Source organism: Salvelinus sp. IW2-2015, linkage group LG13, assembly GCF_002910315.2.
Source record: "Salvelinus sp. IW2-2015 linkage group LG13, ASM291031v2, whole genome shotgun sequence".
NCBI classification, from domain to species: Eukaryota; Metazoa; Chordata; class Actinopteri; order Salmoniformes; family Salmonidae; genus Salvelinus; species Salvelinus sp. IW2-2015.
The window spans coordinates 22957711-22978486 of NC_036853.1; the positions used below are offsets into that span (position 1 = coordinate 22957711).

The following is a 20776-nucleotide window of genomic DNA, read 5'->3' on the forward strand; positions in this document are numbered from 1 at the left end:
TTGAATGAAATGCATTTAACTACAAACTGTCCATTCTACTTGTTCTAAATCTATGGTTAAATGTAATTATGGGTCAAGAACTGATGTAAAAAGTGGAACACAGCCCTAGGTTATGACTCAGTTGTGTGTGCAATAGTGCCAAGATAAACCATTTTCCAGTTCCAGGTGTTTTTTGGAAATTGTACTGAACAGATTAATTTCATGAGCCAAACAAGTGTTCTGCAAAGAACGCCACACATACAAAGATTAAATGATAGAACACTGATAAACATTCAGAACTTCTAGTGTGTACATCAGAACTACAGAACATTAAACATGATTCACCACCCTCTACATTGGGCATTAAAAACATATTTCCCCCACCCCACATCTAGCATATAGTCTGGGTTGAATTACCTTGTAGCCTTTTAAGATACAACATAGGAGATCCCTACTTTGATACTTCTGGTAAACATGTGAAAGGAAAGGAACATCAATATGTGGTCATCCTAGAGATGATCCAATATATTAATATAGCATTCCTCTCAAATCACATTGAGAGAATTCATAAGATTTATTTGGCAATTGAAACCAATAACATGGGGNAGGTTAGTTAACACAGTGTCCAAAGAAGGGCCAGAGGTATACAGAATGGTGTCGTCTGCGTAGAGGTGGATCAAAGAATCACCAGCAGCGAGAGCTGAAGGACCAGAAGTATACAGAATGGTGTTGTCTGCAATAAAGTCAGTGGATCTGTCCTTACGGTACGTAGCGTGACATTGAGATTTTCCACGGACCCTCGGCATGGGATGACCACCTGCACTCCCTCACGGATGAACACAACGTCAATGTCCTTGTCAGAGGGCACAAATGGTACTTTATAGTCTGAAATAAAACACAAATACATAAAGGAGTCATGAGACATCATGAGAGTCAACAGCATACACTGTATGTAATCCATACTGTACATACATCAGATCAGGTAGGCTCATTATTAAGGCAGCTCTAAGCAGCTCTTGGGTCAGATAGTAAAGATTACCCATTGGGTCACGCTTGAGGGATTCGGTAAGCCTACTTGTCATTCCAAAGTGAGGTAATGATGATGCACACCTTGGACATAGACATAAACGGCCACAGAGGTTTTTCTATCCTCCACCGCCAGGTCTCTGTAGGAGCACTGATACTTCCCAGTCTCATTGACGGTGGCCGAGGAAATGTGTAATTTGATGCAGAAGAATCCTGACCCACTGCAGTCTACTATGGAGAGACGACTGCCAGCACGGCTGCGATTATAGGATGTGGTCCATACCAGGTTCTGACGGCCACTGCAGATCAAAAGAACAGAGTGAGAATGATGTTGGGGAAAAGTTTGATGGATGGATGGATGGATGGATGACTTATATGGAGATTCATTATGTGAGGTATCAGAGGTAGTTGATATCAGTTTTAAGACCATTTATAGTTATGTTTGCGGCCATATTTGCCAGGCTTCTGCAGAAGAGAGGCCCATCAGGTTCCAGTATGTCTCACCTGCAGGTGATCGCCAGTGTGTCTGAGGTGTTGATCCTGAGGACTTTCTCCTGGATGCTCAGTGTTGGCGGGTCAGGCATGAACCGGAGTTCTAATGCTGTAGGAATGGAGAGGTAAACAGTCAGTCAATCACCCTGATGATTGACTTATCTCAACAGTTCGGTCAGCATTAGCACACAGTGGAGATCAATATGAGACTGCTCACTCTCATGTCAAACCAACCTTAAATCATGTTTATAGAAACATGTAGACTGGGAGACTCCCGGAGTGTAGAGTGCGAGTGATGTCTGAACATGAAATCAGATGGGTAATGGTTCCTATCCCAACTATGGTTATGCTCTCTCAGAATCCACACCAGACTCCTCCAACACACTAGTTTATTCTCTGCAACTAGAATACTGATAGCTAGAACACATCATAACACATTTGTAAATCAATGATAAAATGAAGTTTCATTAATCATTCCAACAGTGGATCGCACAGATGGGAGAAATATTTTGCATCCATGGCGTGGACTCTGGACTCTGTCGCTATTTTTCCACTCCTGTGGCAAATGGCGGAGCGGAGCTGTGTCAAAACAGGAAGCCAGGGCAGATGGGCCGGGTCAGGCTGAATAGCCCAGCTCTGTGTCGCCTAAGGTGGGGTTCCTGTTCCAGAGGATACGGCCTCCCAGAGAGGGAATGGACACATACTATACATGCAGAAATGTGGAATATTTAGCCCCAAATTATCCAACATTTATGGAACAGTTTAATATTACTGATGTCTTTGATTAGCGTACTGATCCAAAGAATATGAAAATGAAGTGTAGCACCGGAGTATTGAGGAGAGGAACATGTGTTGTCTCAATGGTCATTTGCTGTACTGCCACAAATGAATTGTCAAAATGGATTGTTAAAAGGATTGAGGGCCGAGGGCCAGGAGTAATGAGGGCCACAACTGAATGTGGGGCCAAAAGGAATTGTAACTGCCCTATGCACATAAGAATAATCAAAGCCACTGTTAACACATTGTAATTATGTAATGCGTCACATTTTATACTTGGCAACTGCACTTGTTGATGTTACCAATTATTACACAATTTCTACTAATTGATGGTCAATCATTCAACTATGTTCTATTATATTGTCTACTGCCCTAGTGAGATAGAACCAATGATTTCGAGTTCAGACTTTTATACCAAACAAAAAATCCCTAAAATTATTTTAAGTTCTTATAAACATCTAAATACAGTTGTTAGTTTAAGTAAAGTCGAAATAAACCACAATTGAAACACATAAAGGTAGCCTAAGATCCCAATGTTTTCTGAACATATTTAACGTAATCATTTTGATCAATATTCTTTCTGTTTCATCTTACCAATCACCCTGCTGGCTCCCAGAAGAATGGCCACGAAATATAAAGTAATGACGGAGAATGCCTTTGCCATCGTCGACAATAGAGATGGATTGTCCCCGCATGAACACGCAATACGCAAAGTTCACTCCAGAAAGTAATCCAAGGCTATCCTATCCGTTCATCACCTCTTCATGCACACTGACGATATTTGTCTATTCCACTGGACAATGTTAGAAAATGCTGATCCAAAAACACAATGAACTGAATAAAATAGATAATCCTATTTCACAGCAGTGCAACTAGGCTACAGTCTGACAGTGAGTCGTGCTCAACAGTTTGGCGGAGTTGATGGGTCGCTCTGAGGAAGGATGGAGCGCAGATAGGAACGGGCAGTGGAAACGCGCAGTAGCGGAAAGAGGAGGGAGAAAGAGGAGTGAGACAACGCAAGGGAGGAGCAAGCGTCCCCATCTCCTCAGCCCCCGGTCCGTTATCTCTCAGTTTAACTGACCTGTTTCAAAGAAACTTGGATAAATCCACCCAAATAATTAGGGTCAAAGGCTAGATCTATAGGGAAGGAACTTTGGGTTGTGTAACACAATCTCCCACTCAATTCGTGCAATTATGTACAAAAAGTATTTCAGCTGATTTCATGCTTTTTGTGCATTTTTGTGCGACTTAATTAACAGGAAAACACATTTTTGGGAGGCAAACTTCAAAACATTGTTTTGAAAGTTATTGGAGCACTGCATTTCGCACAATGGTGTTCTACACTACCTTGTTTTGTGTCCCACATTTATTTATATATATAAAAAAACGTGTTAACAACCCAATATTGCCTCTTAAGGATCTGCCCTCAATTTTTGCCTAATATGACATACCCACATCTATTTGCTTGTAGCTCAGGACCTGAAGCAAGGATATGCATATTCTTGATAACATTTTAAAGGAAACACTTTGAAGTTTATTGAAATGTGAAAGGACTGTAGTAGAATATAACACATTAGATCTGGTAAAAGATAATACAAAGAAAAAAACGTGTCTTTTTGTATTTTCTTTTGTACCATCATCTTTGAAATGCAACAGAAAGGCCATCATGTATTATTCCAGCCCGTGCACAATTTAGATGTTGGTCAATAGAAGGCAGCAGTGTATGTGCAAAGTTTTAGACTGATCCAATAAACCATTGCATTTCTGTTCAAAATGTTGTGTCAAGACTGCCCAAATGTGCCTAATTGGTTTATTAATAACTTTTGGAAATGGAAATGTGAATGGAAATGTGAAAGGAATGTAGTAGAATATAACACAATAGATCTGGTAAAAGATAATACAAAGAAATAAAACAACCGTTCTTTTGTATTTTTTTGTACCATCATCTTTGAAATGCAAGAGAAAAGCCATCATGTATTATTCCAGCACAGGTGCAATTTAGATTTTGGCCACTAGATGACATCAGTGTATGTGCAAAGTTTTAGACTGATCCAATGAACCATTGCATTTCTGTTGAAAAGTTTGTATCAAGACTGCCCAAATGTGCCTAATTTGTTTATTAATAACTTTTCATGTTCAAAATTGTGCACTCTCCTCAAACATATAGCATGGTATTATTTCACTGTAATAGCTACTGTAAATTGGACAGTGCAGTTAGCTTAAATTCTTCTTAATCTTTCTGCCAATATAAGATATGTCTATGTCCTGGGAAATGTTCTTGTTACTTACAACCTCATGCTAATCGCATTAGCCTACGTTATCTCAACCGTCCCGTGGAAGGGACACCGATCCCGAAGAAGTTTTAAATGTTGCGTTTATATTTTTGTTCAGTATATATATTTTTTTTATAGAGATGAAATTAGCTGACCTGGTCCCTGACCATTCTACTGTAAGTGAAGATTCATGATGACTACTACTAAAGTGCCATTCTGCAGAAGCCCCTGACAACAAACGAGCAACTGGGAAAACCAGAGGCTCAATCCCCAAAAACCTCACTCGACAACATTCACCACCGAAACCTGGAAATCCACTATGGAAGTTAATATGGCAACATACAGTGCAACCAGTCCATAGGACACCATTCAACAACAGTCGTTTTAAATTTGCCATGGACCGTCAATATAACCATTACCGTATAACATTACGACACAGTTACGTACTTTCTGACAGGAGGAGCCGAGCAGCAGGAGAAGAAAAACTTCAAACAGACAACATCTGTTAACCGTATGATAATTGTTTCAATCCATTCTTTTGGCAGGTCCAACTAACATCAGTTTCACTTGTTTCAGAGGTCATTTGCGTTCTAGGATCAAATAGCCTCAGCATTTTCTCTGTTCTTGTCTGGACTGGGCCTAGCCTACACCTTAGGAAACATTTCCAGTAGTGTAGTTTGTCTTCTCCCATTCGAACAACTGAGAAGAAGTGAAGAGTACTGTCTGTAGGGGGTTCTTAATGTTAGAGTCGTCAGTAGCCAGTTTCAATAAGTGCTATACGTTTACTTTAATGAATGACCCCAGTAGGTCAGATTAGCAGTTTAACGTCTTGATTAAGACCGCATCCCCCCACAGTGTAATACCTACGTCACTGGCTTCAGACAAACACAAGCTTACTTCACGAACACATGAAGATGAACTCGGATCACAACAATTGCTGGTGGCATTCTGTCCTAACACCTATTTGATGAGATCCACCTTCATTACATTTCACCTCTAAAGAGAACAAATATCAATAATTTGTTTGTTCTGACCCATAAAAAGCTTCATTGAAGATCAAGGTCATAAACATGCTGTAGTTGTTGGTTGTAAGTGACAGGAGAAAGTATGGACATAAGGGGATGCATTTCATTCATAGAACAGACACTAAAATTATTCAGTATTCATACAATTTCTAACAGAGCTACTAATATGTGATATTGTGCGGATATATCACTAGCGTATATTGCATTTCTTAGTTTAAGGTAGTGTTTTTGACCATTTAAAACGTCATTGAATAGCTACTTTTTCTTTGAGAAAACATATATTTTCTACACATTAAGCCTTCGGGGCTAAAATAACTACAGTATTGTAAAGCATTATGACTTGGCCCTAGTATAGCCTGTATCTAGAGGTACTACTCATGCATCACTATGAGCGTTATGTGACCACTCCTTAAAACAGTCATAATGCCACAGGTTTGAATAAACAAAGAAATGCTTATGGATAGCTTTTGGGTTGAGGCATTATGGCCGAGTAAAGAATTAACTCATAGGGTTTCCATAGGATGCATTTAAAGTCTATTTGGTCAACTTTGGGTCTTTGCTTTATTAACTATTTAAAATATTGTTTTGACTAAGATTGTGTCTATTTAGAGTCCTCGACATGTTGCTTTGGACCACAATGTATATTCTAAAAAAATATTGTAACTTTAAAACATTTTCTTTCCTTTACCAAGACATTGAAAGTGAGGAAGAGGATGAAACAAACTGTGACATGACCAGCAGCATCAGCGGTGTCCGCTAAGCAGACCCCCCCCCCTGAGAAGAAGGAAGTCTGTGAAAAGATCTGCCATTAAGCGTGTTAGGTTCTTTCTTTCATAGAGTACTAGATAAAAATATATATTCAAAGCTACAAATAACAGACTACGCTTTTCATTTCATGCATCATATAAAATATTAGTTATCCTTTTGTCCATATATTTACATATTATTTTACATGTGTTCTGTACAATAAAAGTACAATCCACATGACATTCTTAAAAATATTTTCTGACCCATAATTACTTTCACATGAAAAACAAAAATAGGAGGAAAAACAATACACACGAGGAATCTGTCTGCTCTCTGTTCCGTAGTACTTCTTTGAAGCCTGGATTGAAGCTCCAGTGTGTCGACTGGATCATCCTGCATAAATGAATCCTGTGAGGGTGACCGGAGCACACACTGAACACACAAGACGAGGACAGGGGAGGGGACAAACACTGGCGGGACCAGGGTTTCCTCCTCCTGTCACCGTGGTGAGGGGACCTGGACAGAGTGGAGGTCTCTGTGAGGTAAGAGTTCTGAGCATGGCCGTGAGGCAGAGCGACCCTGTGCTCACTGTCAGCACAGCATTGTTTTCTCTCTGAAGCGCCAATCATTCCCAAGTTCTATTGATCCATCCATCCACTATACCTCTTCACCCCCTCACACAAACACACACAGACCTTGTCTTGGTTTAGTCCACATGTCTAATTGGCTGTTGCCAGGTTACTGGGGCTGTGTGCTGGAGCGGCCTGACATGCTACCTGCCCTGTGAGAGGCCAGCTGCTGCTCCTGTTGCTGCTGCTGCTGTTGTTGGAGTTGCTGTTGCTGTTGTTGTTGCTGCTGCTGGAGCTGTTGCTGCTGCTGCTGATGTTGCTGTTGTAGCTGTTGTTGTTGTTGCTGCTGCTGCTGCAGTTGCGTGGTGGCGAAAGCGCCTTGATGCTGCAGTGGGAACGCCGCCTGCAGGATCAACTGAGTGGACTGGTTTCCATGGAGCAGCCGAGGGCCCTAGAGAGGGAGAACAGAGAGGTGGGTGGGAGGGAAAAGTACTTGATCTACCTCTACAGACGGTGCTCTCTATTGGTCACCTCACCTGGAGGAACTGGGTTTGTTGCTGGGCCTGTCCATGCTGTGTGGCTAAGGCCTGAGACTGCGCCTGCGTCTGCTGCTCCTGCTGCTGAGGCTGCTGCTGGGCGATGCTGATTGTCTGAGTCTGGCCCTGCTGAGGAGCGAACGCTGTCACCACCTGGCCCATGAACATGGTCGTAGGGACCATGACCGCTCCACACGCCATCGGACCAGTCACCAGCTTAGTCAGCAACTGAGAGCCAGCTGGGAACCTGAGAGAGATGAGGGAGAGAGGGTGGCAATAAATGAGCAACATAAGAACCACACACAAAAAATGTATGCAAATCCCTTGGATAATCATTATAGTTCTCAGCAACAATCAGCTGCTGAGTGAGGAGCATGCTGAGTGAGAGGAGAACAAACCCTGTTGATGGTATCATGTACCTGATCTGTCCCGAGCGGTCCTGGGCAAAGGTTGCCACAGTAGCAGTGTTGTTGCCGCTGTTCTGGGCCAGGCTGTTGGCTATCTGGACCACATTGGCCTGGTTGGGCTGAGAGATCATCATGGTGTTGTAGAGGGAGGCCGGCAGGGCACTCTGCTGGGGCGGCAGAGAGTGAGTCGACCTCACAGAAGATGGTGAGAGGACAGAGCTGGTGTCTTGTAGCAGGTTCTGTTGTTGAGGCTGGGCCTGCTGCTGAGGTTGCCGTTGAACCGTATGCTGCTGCTGAGTACTGCCCTGCAGGTTGCCTGCAGACACCACCTGGCCCTGCATGTTGAGAGCGCCAACTGGCTGCATGGTGGTCCCCTGGGCCAGCTGCACAGAGCTCAGGCTCAGCCCACCTGCACCCTGTTGGAGGAACATCTGCACCAGAGAAAATACCACATAGTAAGACTCTTCTTACATAGAAAAACACAGGCATAATGACACATGCATGCATCCACACAAATGTAAGCAGACATTTTGGTTCAAGTACTCAAACATTCAGTCAGTAAACCCTTTCCCAGCTCTACATAAGAGGGCCATGGTTAGTATATGGGCCCCTTATAGTGCTGTTCCCGAGACAGACAGCAGGGGGCAGTGCTAACCTGTAGGCCCTGGCCCTGCACCTTCTGGAGCTCCTCCTGGATCTGCCTGAGCTCTTGCTGCTGCCTCTGGATGTTGGCCTCAATCCTCCTGGTCCTCTGCTCCAGCTGATCCTTCAGGTGCTGCATGGCATCCAGCTGGGTGGAGAACTGTACCATGGGCTAGCAAAGATGAAAAATAAGGGACGTTTGTGGATGGCTCATTATAATTGAACATTTCTGTCACTGACACTGTCAAATTACAGTCCTGCCGGAGATCTCTCACCTGGACACTAGGCTGGATCTGCAGCTGCTGCTGTTGTGGCGGTTGCTGCTCTTGTGGTGGTGGTTGCTGCTGTTGTGGTGGTGGTTGCTGCTGTTGTGGTGGTGGTTGCTGCTGTTGTGGTTGCTGCTGTTGTGGTGGTGGTTGCTGCTGTTGTGGTGGTGGTTGCTGCTGTTGCCGTTGTGGTTGTGGTTGCTGCTGCCTCTGCTGTTGCTGTTGATGATGTTGTTGTTGTTGTGAAACAATGGACGGGGCCATGTTCTGCCCTGTATTCTGGGTGTGCTGGGAGCTCATTGATTGCTGTTGGAGACAAACACAGGAACTACATTATGAACCAGATTACTATCAAAAATAGAGATGCGGTGACTGCAAGCTGAAGAAACTGACCTGACTGCTGACGGACGACCTTCGCTGTGATGTCATCTCAATAGCAGAGACGGACTGGCATCCTGGTGTACCCCTGTCTGTCTTTAGCTTAGGTGCTGAGGAGGAAAAAACAAACAACTTACTCTTAGGATCAAAGTAGCTCTCAGAAAGGATGTGACCATAGACAAGATGGATGTAGTGATGTCATGTGGTCAGTGCTTACAGGATGGATTGGAGACGGCGGTGTGGGACGAGGACTTGCGGGAGCTGCGTGAGGAGGTGGAGGGCGTGCGGCTGCGGTCAAATCGCTCCAGGGCCTCCTTCAGGCTGGAGGTGTTGAGCTGGTGTTGAGACTCAGAACCAGAGTCCTGAGATGGAGAGAGCAGAGAGAGAACAGTCAGACTCACTACTACAACTCCCAAACCTTGTTAGGAGACTTTGGAAATACATCCTTCCTTCCTCTCATGAGGTAATCACTGATCTAACACAGTTCGATAGGTGAAAACAAAATGTTTTTATAGTTTTTCCATTTGCACGTTTAGCTCACATAATATAATTTAAAGGTATGCATTACGGTGTCTGTAATAAATAATACATTTGGCAAAAACGAATGTTTTGAATAAATGCATTTCCATAGCTACAACAGTGGGGGAGTGCCAAGATGGAGGCACGCTGGATTCAACACAGCGCCCCCTAATAGTCATCTAGTGAATATATAAATCATTGGTCACAACCTCTCCAGCAGTAGGAGTTGATGCCTTCACACAGCACACTCGAGCTGTCCAGAGCAAAATGAAGTGCCAATCAATCTACTCGCTGAGCTTATTTATTTTAGGGAAAGTGATTTACAAAAGTAAACCTTCAATAGTGAACATTCTAGCAATATGCTGGCTAGCGTTGACAGTATGCAAAAATAAAGCTACAAAAAGACACTAGCATTCATCTTGCTAGCCTACTGTAGCCATTTTGATCTCTCTTTTGGAACGTTTGTCTTAAAGGGATAGCGTCCTATTTTCAAATCTTCTCAAAATGACATAGTTTAGAAACAAATGAATGCAATGCAATTCTAAAGAATAGAGTAATGACTTGCATTGCTAAATTATATGACACAGCTTTTTAATACATATCATAATACCAAATATAGGCAATTAACAGCTGAATATAGAGAGAACGCATGGCAACCTTTAGGCCAATGCATTTAAGAACCAAACCATGTCCGGGCCAGTATAAATTACTTTTGGGACACTCGATTTTTGGCCAACTTCGCAGAACATGGCCCTGTCCATATTTTCACAACAAAAACAGCAACACCATCATCAATAGCATGTGTCCCTGAACAAAGGGGGGGCAAAATCAAAAGTAACAGTCAGTATCTGGTGTGGCCACCAGCTGCATTAAGTACTGCAGTGCATCTCCTCCTCACGGACTGCACCAGATTTGCCAGTTCTTGCTGTGAGATGTTACCCCACTCTTCCACCAAGGCACCTGCAAGTTCCCGGATATTTCTGGGGGGAATGGCCCTCACCCTCCGATCCAACAGGTCCCAGACATAATCAATGGGATTGAGATCCGGGCTCTTCGCTGGCCATGGCAGAACACTGACATTCCTGTCTTGCAGGAAATCCCGCACAGAACGAGCAGTATGGCTGGTGGCATTGTCATGCTGGAGGGTCATGTCAGGATGAGCCTGCAGGAAGGGTACCACATGACAGAGGAGGATGTCTTCCCTGTAACGCATAGCGTTGAGATTGCCTGCAATGACAACAAGCTCAGTCCGATGATGCTGTGACATACCGCCCCAGACCATGATGGACCCTCCACCTCCAAATAGATCCTGCTCCAGAGTACAGGCCTCGGTGTAACGCTCATTCCTTCGACGATAAACGCGAATTCGACCATCACCCCTGGTGAGACAAAACCGCGACTCGTCAGTGAAGAGCACTTTTTGCCAGTCCTATCTGGTTAAGCGACGGTGGATTTGTGCCCATAGGCGACGTTGTTGCCGGTGATGTCTGGTAAGGACCTGCCTTACAACAGGCCTACAAGCCCTCAGTCCAGCCTCTCTCAGCCTATTGCGGACAGTCTGAGCACTGATGGAGAGATTGTGCGTTCCTGGTGTAACTCAGGCAGTTATTGTTGCCATCCTGTAACTGTCCCGCAGGTGTGATGTTCGGATGTACCGATCCTGTGCAGGTGTTGTTACACGTGGTCTGCCACTGTGAGGACGATCAGCTGTCCGTCCTGTCTCCCTTTAGTGCTGTCTTAGGCGTCTCACAGTACGGACATTGCAATGTATTGCCCTGGCCACATTTGCAGTCCTCATGCCTCCTTGCAGCATGCCTAAGGCACGTTCACGAAGATGAGCAGGGACCCTGGGCATCTTTCTTTTGGTGTTTTTCAGAGTCAGTAGAAAGGCCTCTTTTAGTGTCCTCAGTTTTCATAACTGTGACCTTAATTGCCTATCGTCTGTAAGCTGTTAGTGTCTTAACAACCGTTCCACAGGTGCATGTTCATTAATTGTTTATGGTTCATTGAACAAGCATGGGAAACAGTGTTTAAACCGTTTACAATGAAGATCTGTGAAGTTATTTGTATTTTTACAAATTATCTTTGAAAGACAGAGTCCTGAAAAAGGGAGTTAATAAAATATATTTAGATTTGTATACTTTTTTGGTTATTGCATGATTCCATATGTGTTATTTCAGAGTTTAAATGTCTTCACCATTATTCCACAATGTAGAAAATAGTTTAAAAAAATTAAAAAATACTTGAATGAAATGAGTAGGTGTGTCCAAACTTTTGATTGGTACTGTGTGTGTGTGTGTGTGTGTGTGTGTGTGTGTGTGTGTGTGTGTGTGTGTGTGTGTGTGTGTGTGTGTGTGTGTGTGTGTACAGTTGAAGTCGGAAGTTTACATACACCTTAGCCAAATACATTTAAACTCAGTTTTTCAAAATTCCTGACATTTCATCCTAGTATAAATTCCATGTCTTAGGTCAGTTAGGATCACCACTTTATTTTAAGAATGTGAAATGTCAGAATAATAGCAGAGAGAATTATTTATTTCAGCTTTCATTTCTTTCATCACATTCCCAGTGGGTCAGACGTTTACATACACTCAATTAGTATTTGGCAGCATTACCTTTAAATTGTTTAACTTGGGTCAAAAGTTTCAGGTAGTCTTTCACAAGCTTCCCACAATAAGAAATTTGGCCCATTCCTCCTGACAGAGCTGGTGTAACTGAGTCAGGTTTGTAGGCCTCCTTGCTCGCACAAGCTTTTTCAGTTCTGCCCAAAAATGTTCTATAGTATTGAGGTCAGGGCTTTGTGATGGCCACTCCAATACCTTGACTTTGTTGTCCTTAATTTCACTAGGGTAGGGGGCAGCATTCGGAATTTTGGATGAAATGCATGCCCAATTTAAACTGCCTGCTTCTCGGGCCCAGAAGATATGATATAAAGTTTCCCAAACTGTTAAAATAGTGTCTGTGAGTATAACAGAACTGATTTGGCAGGCAAAAACCTGAGAAAAATCCATTCAGGAAGTATTTTTTTGTTTGTTTGTTTTTTAGTTTTCTATTCAATGCGATTACAGTATCCATTGACTTAGGACTCAAACTGCAGTTGCTATGCCTTCCACTAGATGTCAACAGTCTTTAGAAATAGTTTCAGGCTTGTATTCTGAAAAATGAGGGAATAAGAGCATTCGGAATGACTGGACGCTAAAGTGTCGCAGAGCTTTTTCATGCGCTCGACAGAGAGAGAGCAATTATTGTTTACCTTTTAAATTGACGACATCATTGTCCGGTTGAAATATTATCGATTATTTAGGCTAAAAACAACCTGAGGATTGAATATAACCATCGTTTGACATGTTTCTATGAACTTTATGGATACAATTAGGATTTTTTTGTCTTCCTGTTTTAACTGCGTTTGAGCCTGTGGATTACTGAAGAAAACGCACGAACAAAACGGAGGTTTTTGTATATAAAGAGACTTTATCGAACAAAAGAAACATTTATTGAGTAAATTCATGTCTGCTGAGTGCAACCATATGAATATCATCAAAGGTAAGGGATTCATTTTATCTCTATTCCTGACTCTGACTCTGTTCTACTTGGCTGGTTACTGTTTGTAATGAATTGTCTAGTGAGCTATGTTCTCAAATAATCGTAAAGTATGCTTTCGCCTTAAAGCATTTTTTAAAATCTGACACCGTGGTTGGATTCACAAGACGTTCATCTTTAAACCTATGTAAAATATGTTTTGTTTTCTGAATTTTTATAATGAGTATTTCTGTATTTGAATTTGGCGCCCAGCAGTTTCACTGGCTGTTGAAGAGGTGGGACGCTAACGTCCCACATACCCAAGAGAGGTTAAGCCATTTTGCCACAACTTTGGAAGTATGCTTGGGGTCATTGTCCATTTGGAAGACCCATTTGCGACCAAGCATTAACTTCTTGACTGATGTCTTGAGATGTTGCTTCAAAATATCCACATAATTTTCCTCCCTCATGATGCCATCTATTTTGTGAAGTACACCAGTCTCTCTTGCAGCAAATCACCACTGCAACATAATGCTGCCACCCCCGTTCTTCACGGTTGGGATGGTGTTCTTTGGCTTGCAAGCCTCCCCCTTTTTCCTCCAAACATAGCGATGGTCATTATGGCCAAACAGTTCTATTTTTGTTTCATCAGACTAGAGGACATTTCTCCAAAAAGTACAATCTTTGTCCCCATGTGCAGTTGCAATCCGTAGTCTGGCTTTTTTTATATCGGTTTTGGAGCAGTGGCTTCTTCCTTGCTGAGCGGCTTTCAGGTTATGACGAAATAGGACTCGTTTTACGGTGGATATAGATACTTTGGTACCTGTTTCCTCCAGCATCTTCACAAGGTCCTTTGCTGTTGTTCTGGGATTGATTTGCACTTTTCGCACCAAAGTACCTTCATCTCTAGGAGACAGAACTCGTCTCCTTCCTGAGCGGTATGACGGCTGCGTGGTCCCATGGTGTTTATACTTGCGTATCATTGTTTGTACAGATGAACGTGGTACCTTCAGGCGTTTGGAAATTGCTCCCAAGGATAAACCAGACTTCTGGAGGTCTACAATTTTTTTTTTTCTTTTGATTTTTCCATAATGTCAAACAAAGAGGCACTGAGTTTGAAGGTAGGCCTTGAAATACATCCACAGGTACAGCTCCAATTGACTCAAATTATGTCAATTAGTCTATAAGAAGTTTCTAAAGCCATGACAATTTTCTGGAATTTTCCAAGCTGTTTAAAGGCACAACTTAGTGTATGTAAACTTCTGACCCACTGAAATTGTGATACAGTGAACTATAAGCAAAATAATCTGTCTGTAACCGACTTGCCAAAACTATAGTTTGTTAACAAGATATTTGTGGAGTGGTTGAAAAACGAGTTTTAATGACTCCAACCTAAGTGTATGTAAACTTCCGACTTCAACTGTATGTATGTATGTATGTATGTATGTATGTATGTATGTATGTATGTATGTATGTATGTACAGTCGTGGCCAAAAGTTTTGAGAATGACACAAATATTAATTTTCACAAAGTCTGCTGCCTCAGTTTGTATGATGGAAATTTGCATATACTCCAGAATGTTATGAAGAGTGATCAAATGAATTGCAATTAATTGCAAAGTCCCTCTTCGCCATGCAAATGAACTGAATCCCCAAAAAACATTTCCACTGCATGTCAGCCCTGCCACAAAAGGACCAGCTGACATCATGTCAGTGATTCTCTCGTTAACACAGGTGTGAGTGTTGACGAGGCCAAGGCTGGAGATCACTCTGTCATGCTGATTGAATTTGAATAACAGACTGGAAGCTTCAAAAGGAGGGTGGTGCTTGGAATCATTGTTCTTCCTCTGTCAACCATGGTTGCCTGCAAGGAAACACGTGCCGTCATCATTGCTTTGCACAAAAAAAGGGCTTCACAGGCAAGGATATTGCTGCCAGTAAGATTGCGCCTAAATCAACCATTTATCAGATCATCAAGAACTTCAAGGAGAGCGGTTCAATTGTTGTGAAGAAGGCTTCAGCGCGCCCAAGAAAGTCCTGCAAACGGCAGGACGTCTCCTAAAGTTTATTCAGCTGCGGGATCGGGGCACCACCAGTACAGCTGTCTCTTATACACATCTAGATGTGTATAAGAGACAGATCCTCAAGAGGCGGGTGGACAAACAAAACCCCACAAATTCTGACAAACTCCAAGCATTGATTATGCAAGAATGGGCTGCCATCAGTCAGGATGTGGCCCAGAAGTTAATTGACAGCATGCTAGGGTGGATTGCAGAGGTCTTGAAAAAGAAGGGTCAACACTGCAAATATTGACTCCTTGCATCAACTTCATGTAATTGTCAATAAAAGCCTTTGACACTAATGAAATGCTTGTAATTATACTTCAGTATTCCATAGTAAGATCTGACAAAAATATCTAAAGACACTGAGGCAGCAAACTTTGTTAAAATTCATATTTGTGTCATTCTCAAAACTTTTGGCCACGACTGTATGTATGTATACACACACACACACACAAACCTCAGGATGCTGAAGGAATTTGACTTGGCCCCTAATACCCTCACAACTGCATATATATATATATATATATATTTAAAAATATATATATAAAAATGTATATATATAAAAATGTATATAAATATATATTTAAAAAAATATATATATATAAAAAAAATGGTATATATATATATACACATACATTTTTTTAATCAGTCTTATTTCTTGATAGTTGCTGGTTGAAAAAACAGTCTAGCATTAAAATGTACCAGAGGCCACCAAACTAGAGCTTGTAACACCCCCATCCCAGCCCGGGGGAGCCTGGTTGGCTATTTTCTACTTGGCTGGCTTCTCCATGTGCTTTTGGAAAACACCCTCATCATTAACCAAACTCAGCCCCGTCTTTATCCCCTAAACTGATTTCTGATTTCTCATGCTCAGGAGTCGACGAGACGAGCTCTCATGTCAGTCTCATAAATGTCTCACCTTATCTACCGCAAAGATTTCTGGGGGCGGCGACTCAACAATCCCCAGCTCCCTGCGCTGTTCAGCCCTTACCTCAGCATAGCTGCAAAACAACAGAGACAGAGGGTTATGAACATCATAACACAATGCAATACTACTGGTTATCCATAGTATGACAGACATACTTCTTGTGAAATATACATACGAATATCATTATTAGTGATTGGCCGATTTATACCTGACGACAGTGTGCGTGCAGACGATGAACTCGGGCCTTGAGTTCCACTGGTGGTAGGTGATGTAGTAATGAGTCTGGAGCCAGATCCACTGCTGCCCTTTGGTGAGAAACCTGTAGTAGCACGACTTCCCCTTCCCATACTGCATTACTGCAGAAGAGAGAGAGAGGAGTGAACTGATGTCACAGATGTGGACATGGGACAGGAAAACACAAACACACTCATAAAATGTGTACCCACTGTGACTATTAAAACCTACGCTAACCAAAAACCGTGGATAGATGGCAGCATTCGCGCAAAACTGAAAGCGCCAACCACCGCATTTAACCATGGCAAGGTGACTGGGAATATGGCAGAATATAAACAAACAGTGTAGTTATTCCTTCCATAAGGCAATCAAACAGGCAAAACGTCAGTACAGAGACAAAGTGGAGTCGCAATTCAACGGCTCAGACACGAGACGTATGTGGCAGGGTCTACAGACAATCACGGATTACAAAAGGAAAACCAGCCACGTCGCGGACACCGACGTCTTGCTTCCGGACAAGCTAAACACGTTCGCCGTTCACAGTGCCACCGACGCGGCTCGCTACCAAGGACTGTGGGCTCTCCTTCTCCGTGGCCAATGTGAGCAAGTCATTTAAGCGTGATAACCCTCGCAAAGCTGCCGGCCCAGACGGCATCCCTAGCCATGTCCTCAGAGCATGTGCAGACCAGCTGGATGGAGTGTTACGGACATATTCAATCTCTCCCTATCCCAGTCTGCTGTCCCCAATTGCTTCAAGATGTCCACCATTGTTCCTGTACCCAAGAGAGCAAAGGTAACTGAACTAAATTACTATTGCCCCGTAGAACTCACTTCTGTCATCATGAAGTGCTTTGAGTCAAGGATCATAGCACCTCTACCTTACACCCTAGACCCACTTAAATTTGCTTACTGCCCCAATAAATCCACAGACGATGCAATCGCCATCACACTGCACACTGTCCTATCCCATCTGGACAAGAGGAATACCTATGTAAGAATGCTGTTCATTGACAATAGCTCAGCATTCAACACCATAATACCCTCCAAGCTCATCCTTAAGCTCAGGCCCTGGGTCTGAACCCGCCCTGTGCAACTGGGTCCTGGACTTCCTGACGGGCCACCCCCAGGTGGTGAAGGTAGGAAACAAAATCTCCACTTTGCTGATCCTCAACACAGGTGCCCCATAAGGGTGCGTGCTCAGCCCCCTCCTGTACTCTCTGTTCACCCATGATTGCATGGCCACGCACGCCTCCAACTCAATCATCAAGTTTGCAGATGACACAACAGTAGTAGGCCTGATTACCAACAATGACGAGACAGCCTACATGGAGGTGAGGGCCCTGGGAGTGTGGTGCCAGGAAAATAACCTCTCACTCAACGTCAACAAAACAAAGGAGCTGATCGTGGACTTCAGGAAACAGCAGAGGGAACACGCCCCTATCCACATCGACGGGACCGCATTGGAGAAGGTGGAAAGCTTCAAGTTCCTCGGCGTACACATCACTGACGATCTGCAATGGTCCACTCACATATACATTGTGGTGAAGAAGGCACAACAGCGCTTCTTCAACCTCAGGATGCTGAAGGAATTCACATTTTAACAGATATGTCGTGCTATATCACCGCCTGGTACGGCAACTGCATCGCCCGCAACCGCAGGGCTCTCCAGAGGGTGGTGTAGTCTTCCCACCGTGTCACCGGGGGCAAACTACCTGCCCTCCAGGACACCTACAGCACCCAATGTCACAGGAAGGCCAAACAGATCATCAAGGACAACCACGTGAGCCACTGCCTGTTCACCACTCTATCATCAAGAAAGCGAGGTCAGTACAGGTACATCAAAACTGGGACCAAGAGACTGAAAAAAAGCTTCTATCTGAAGGCCATCAGACTGTTAAATAACCATCACTAGCTGGCTTCCACTAGGTTACACAACCCTGCACCTTAGAGGCTGCTGCCCTATATACACAGACATGGAATCACTGCCCACTTTAATAATGGAACACTAGTCACTTTAATAATGTTTAAATCATGTTTACATACTGCTTTACTAATCTCATATGTATATAATGTATTCTATTTTACTGTATTTGAGTCAATGCCACTCCGTCATTGCTCATTCTAATAATTATATATTTTTTAATTCCATTCTTTTACTTTTAGATTTGTGTGTATTGTTGTGAATTGTTAGATACAACTGCACTGTTTGAGCTAGGAACACAAGCATTTCGCTACAACACCTGCTAAATATGTGTATGTGACCAATACAATTTGATTTGAAATACACAAATGTGACAGAAATGTACTTACAGTGTTCGTGGCATTTGGCCAGTGACTCCAGATCATCCACGTGGTAGTAGTCATATCCAGATGTGCCCAGAACCTCAAACGGCAGGTAACCTATTATGGGCGGAGCCCTGGGGAGGTAACAATGCCATTAAATGATAGCACAACCCATTCAAATACAATAATATACAGTTTATCACCCTATAAAGTAGTGATAATAACACATAAAAAACACACAAAACAATGCACTACCCTCTGGACCTGGTATCTACAGAGGATAGTATAATAAAGGTTTTCAGTGGCAGTGAAACACTAAGTACTCTTTCTAGTGTTGTTGCTCAAAAAGGGTTGAGACTGACTGGCCCAGAGAGATCACAGCAGCCAGCTAATTTGATTTGAGCTGAACCAAACACTCTCACTGTGACTGTGTTCTGACTGCTGTGTGCCTAGTTTCAAACAGCTAGAGGCTAACTCACTCTAACATGACATAGGCAAGTAAACACACAGACATGGCTATAGACAGCACACATTACCTGTGGTCCAAGAAGAGGAACTTCCATTCTAAGCTGTGTCTGGAGGTGAATTCTTCATTGGGTTCTTCCACAGTGCACATCTCCTGTGGGTGAGTGAGGAAAAACTAGATGTTTACTTCTTATACAAAGGAAATCATTTACAAGGCTGTCACTTAGGAAACTTTACAGTACAGCATTTGACATACCTGGTTACCTAGCTACCTAAATATGCAGTCTGTGATATACTGTATAAGTGTCTTACCTTAATAAACTGTGGTTTAGCTAATCTCACAGTTGCTATGAAACAGACTCGGTCCTCAAAAGCGGGCCGGAGTGAACGCTGGATCACCCCTTCCAAGCCGTTTCGAGTTGAGTTAGGCACTTTGGGAGAAAGGGAAAATAAAGATTGGGACAGACCAAAAGGCAACAGTGACTAAGTGCATTTATGGTCACAAACTAAATACAGAGCAGCTACTTGTGTACACATTCCAAGCCTATTTTCCCATATATCAATATAAAAGAAAACTCACCATTATTCAGGGCCTTGAAGTTTCCGATGAACTTGACGTACTCGTACACAGGAGGCGCTTTAGGGTCAATCGTCCCTCTGAGCATGTGGCAACAGAATTCTAACTGGTTTTTAGCTGAAAACAAATGAATTATACAATAAAACAGTACAAATAAACTCATGGGTACATCTAACTCTGAAACAAATGATCTGCTTATGCTGTGGCCAAAGAAACTTGACTATGACGTTACTTTAGTTAATATGGTGACAACGATGTAGGCTGTGTGTAGCTGTTATGATCTGGTTTGGAAATATTTTTTTCGCCAAGTAACAGATAGCTGATGTGCATTGAAGTCCACAAACAAAGAGAAAAGGTGAGAGGAGGAGAGCACATGGATGCGAGAAGGAATACAACGTGGCTGCTCTTAAAGCGAACTGTGTTTACACGTGATCAAGAGTGTATTCATTCTGCCGATTCAGTTGAAAAACATTTCTTAAATGGCAGCAAGCGGAATGAGAGGAGTTAAACATACCTCAATTTGTCCAATAGAAACTCTCGTTTGCAACTGTTGGACTAACAATTACACCCTAGATCAGCTAGATGCAAGCAAGAGTGTACAAGGCGATATTGAATGTGTCACTATCTGTCCGTGTGTTACTGTCTGTCACCTAAAAATATCTCGACCTGTATGCACCTACGTTATAAACTTTAATTCACAGGTCGAATTGCTGCAAATAAACTACTACTAAAAGACACCAATACGAAGAAGAGACTTGCATGGGCCAAGAAACACGAGCAATGGACATTAGACCGGTGGAAATATGTCCTTTGGTCTGCTGAGTCCAAATTTTAGATTTTAGGTTCCAACTGCTGTGTCTTTGTGAGACGCAGAGTAGGTGAACGGATGAACTCCGCGTTTGTGGTTCCAACCGTGAAGCATGGAGGAGGAGGTGTGGTGTGGTGTGGGGGTGCGTTTTCACACTTAACCAGCATGGCTACCACAGCATTTAGCAACAATATGCCATCTGGTTTGCACTCAGTGGGACTATCTTTGTTTTTCGACAGGACAATCACACAAAACAAACCTCCA

General features: G+C 42.9%; 2 protein-coding genes across 4 annotated transcripts in view; both read right to left on the minus strand.

Moving 5' to 3' along the window:
* Positions 1–611: 611 nt before the first annotated feature.
* On the minus strand, positions 612–3225 carry LOC111971898 (vascular endothelial growth factor receptor 2-like). The gene is made up of 4 exons (XM_023998682.2): positions 2869–3225; positions 1510–1606; positions 1090–1304; positions 612–864 (listed from the first exon to the last, which is right to left on the minus strand). Exons 1-4 carry the CDS (start codon positions 2936–2938, stop codon positions 656–658), a joined length of 591 nt encoding a protein of 196 aa, XP_023854450.1. The 5' UTR covers positions 2939–3225; the 3' UTR covers positions 612–655.
* An 896-nt stretch (positions 3226–4121) lies between these two features.
* The window catches only part of LOC111972321 (circadian locomoter output cycles protein kaput), a 70088-nt gene continuing 53433 nt past the window's right edge, over positions 4122–20776 (minus strand). For 2 of the 3 annotated variants that reach the window (XM_023999318.2, XM_023999319.2), the window contains 13 exons: positions 19708–19821; positions 19440–19558; positions 19199–19281; positions 18690–18796; positions 16354–16501; positions 16137–16218; positions 9335–9479; positions 9133–9227; positions 8749–9045; positions 8487–8645; positions 7844–8262; positions 7425–7671; positions 4122–7339 (listed from right to left, as the gene is read on the minus strand). In XM_023999318.2, the coding sequence (XP_023855086.1) occupies positions 7058–7339; positions 7425–7671; positions 7844–8262; positions 8487–8645; positions 8749–9045; positions 9133–9227; positions 9335–9479; positions 16137–16218; positions 16354–16501; positions 18690–18796; positions 19199–19281; positions 19440–19558; positions 19708–19821 (2297 nt within the window). In that variant the 3' untranslated portion in view covers positions 4122–7057. The remainder of the gene's footprint in view (positions 7340–7424; positions 7672–7843; positions 8263–8486; positions 8646–8748; positions 9046–9132; positions 9228–9334; positions 9480–16136; positions 16219–16353; positions 16502–18689; positions 18797–19198; positions 19282–19439; positions 19559–19707; positions 19822–20776) is intronic. The other variant, XM_070446193.1, reaches the window with a different exon arrangement.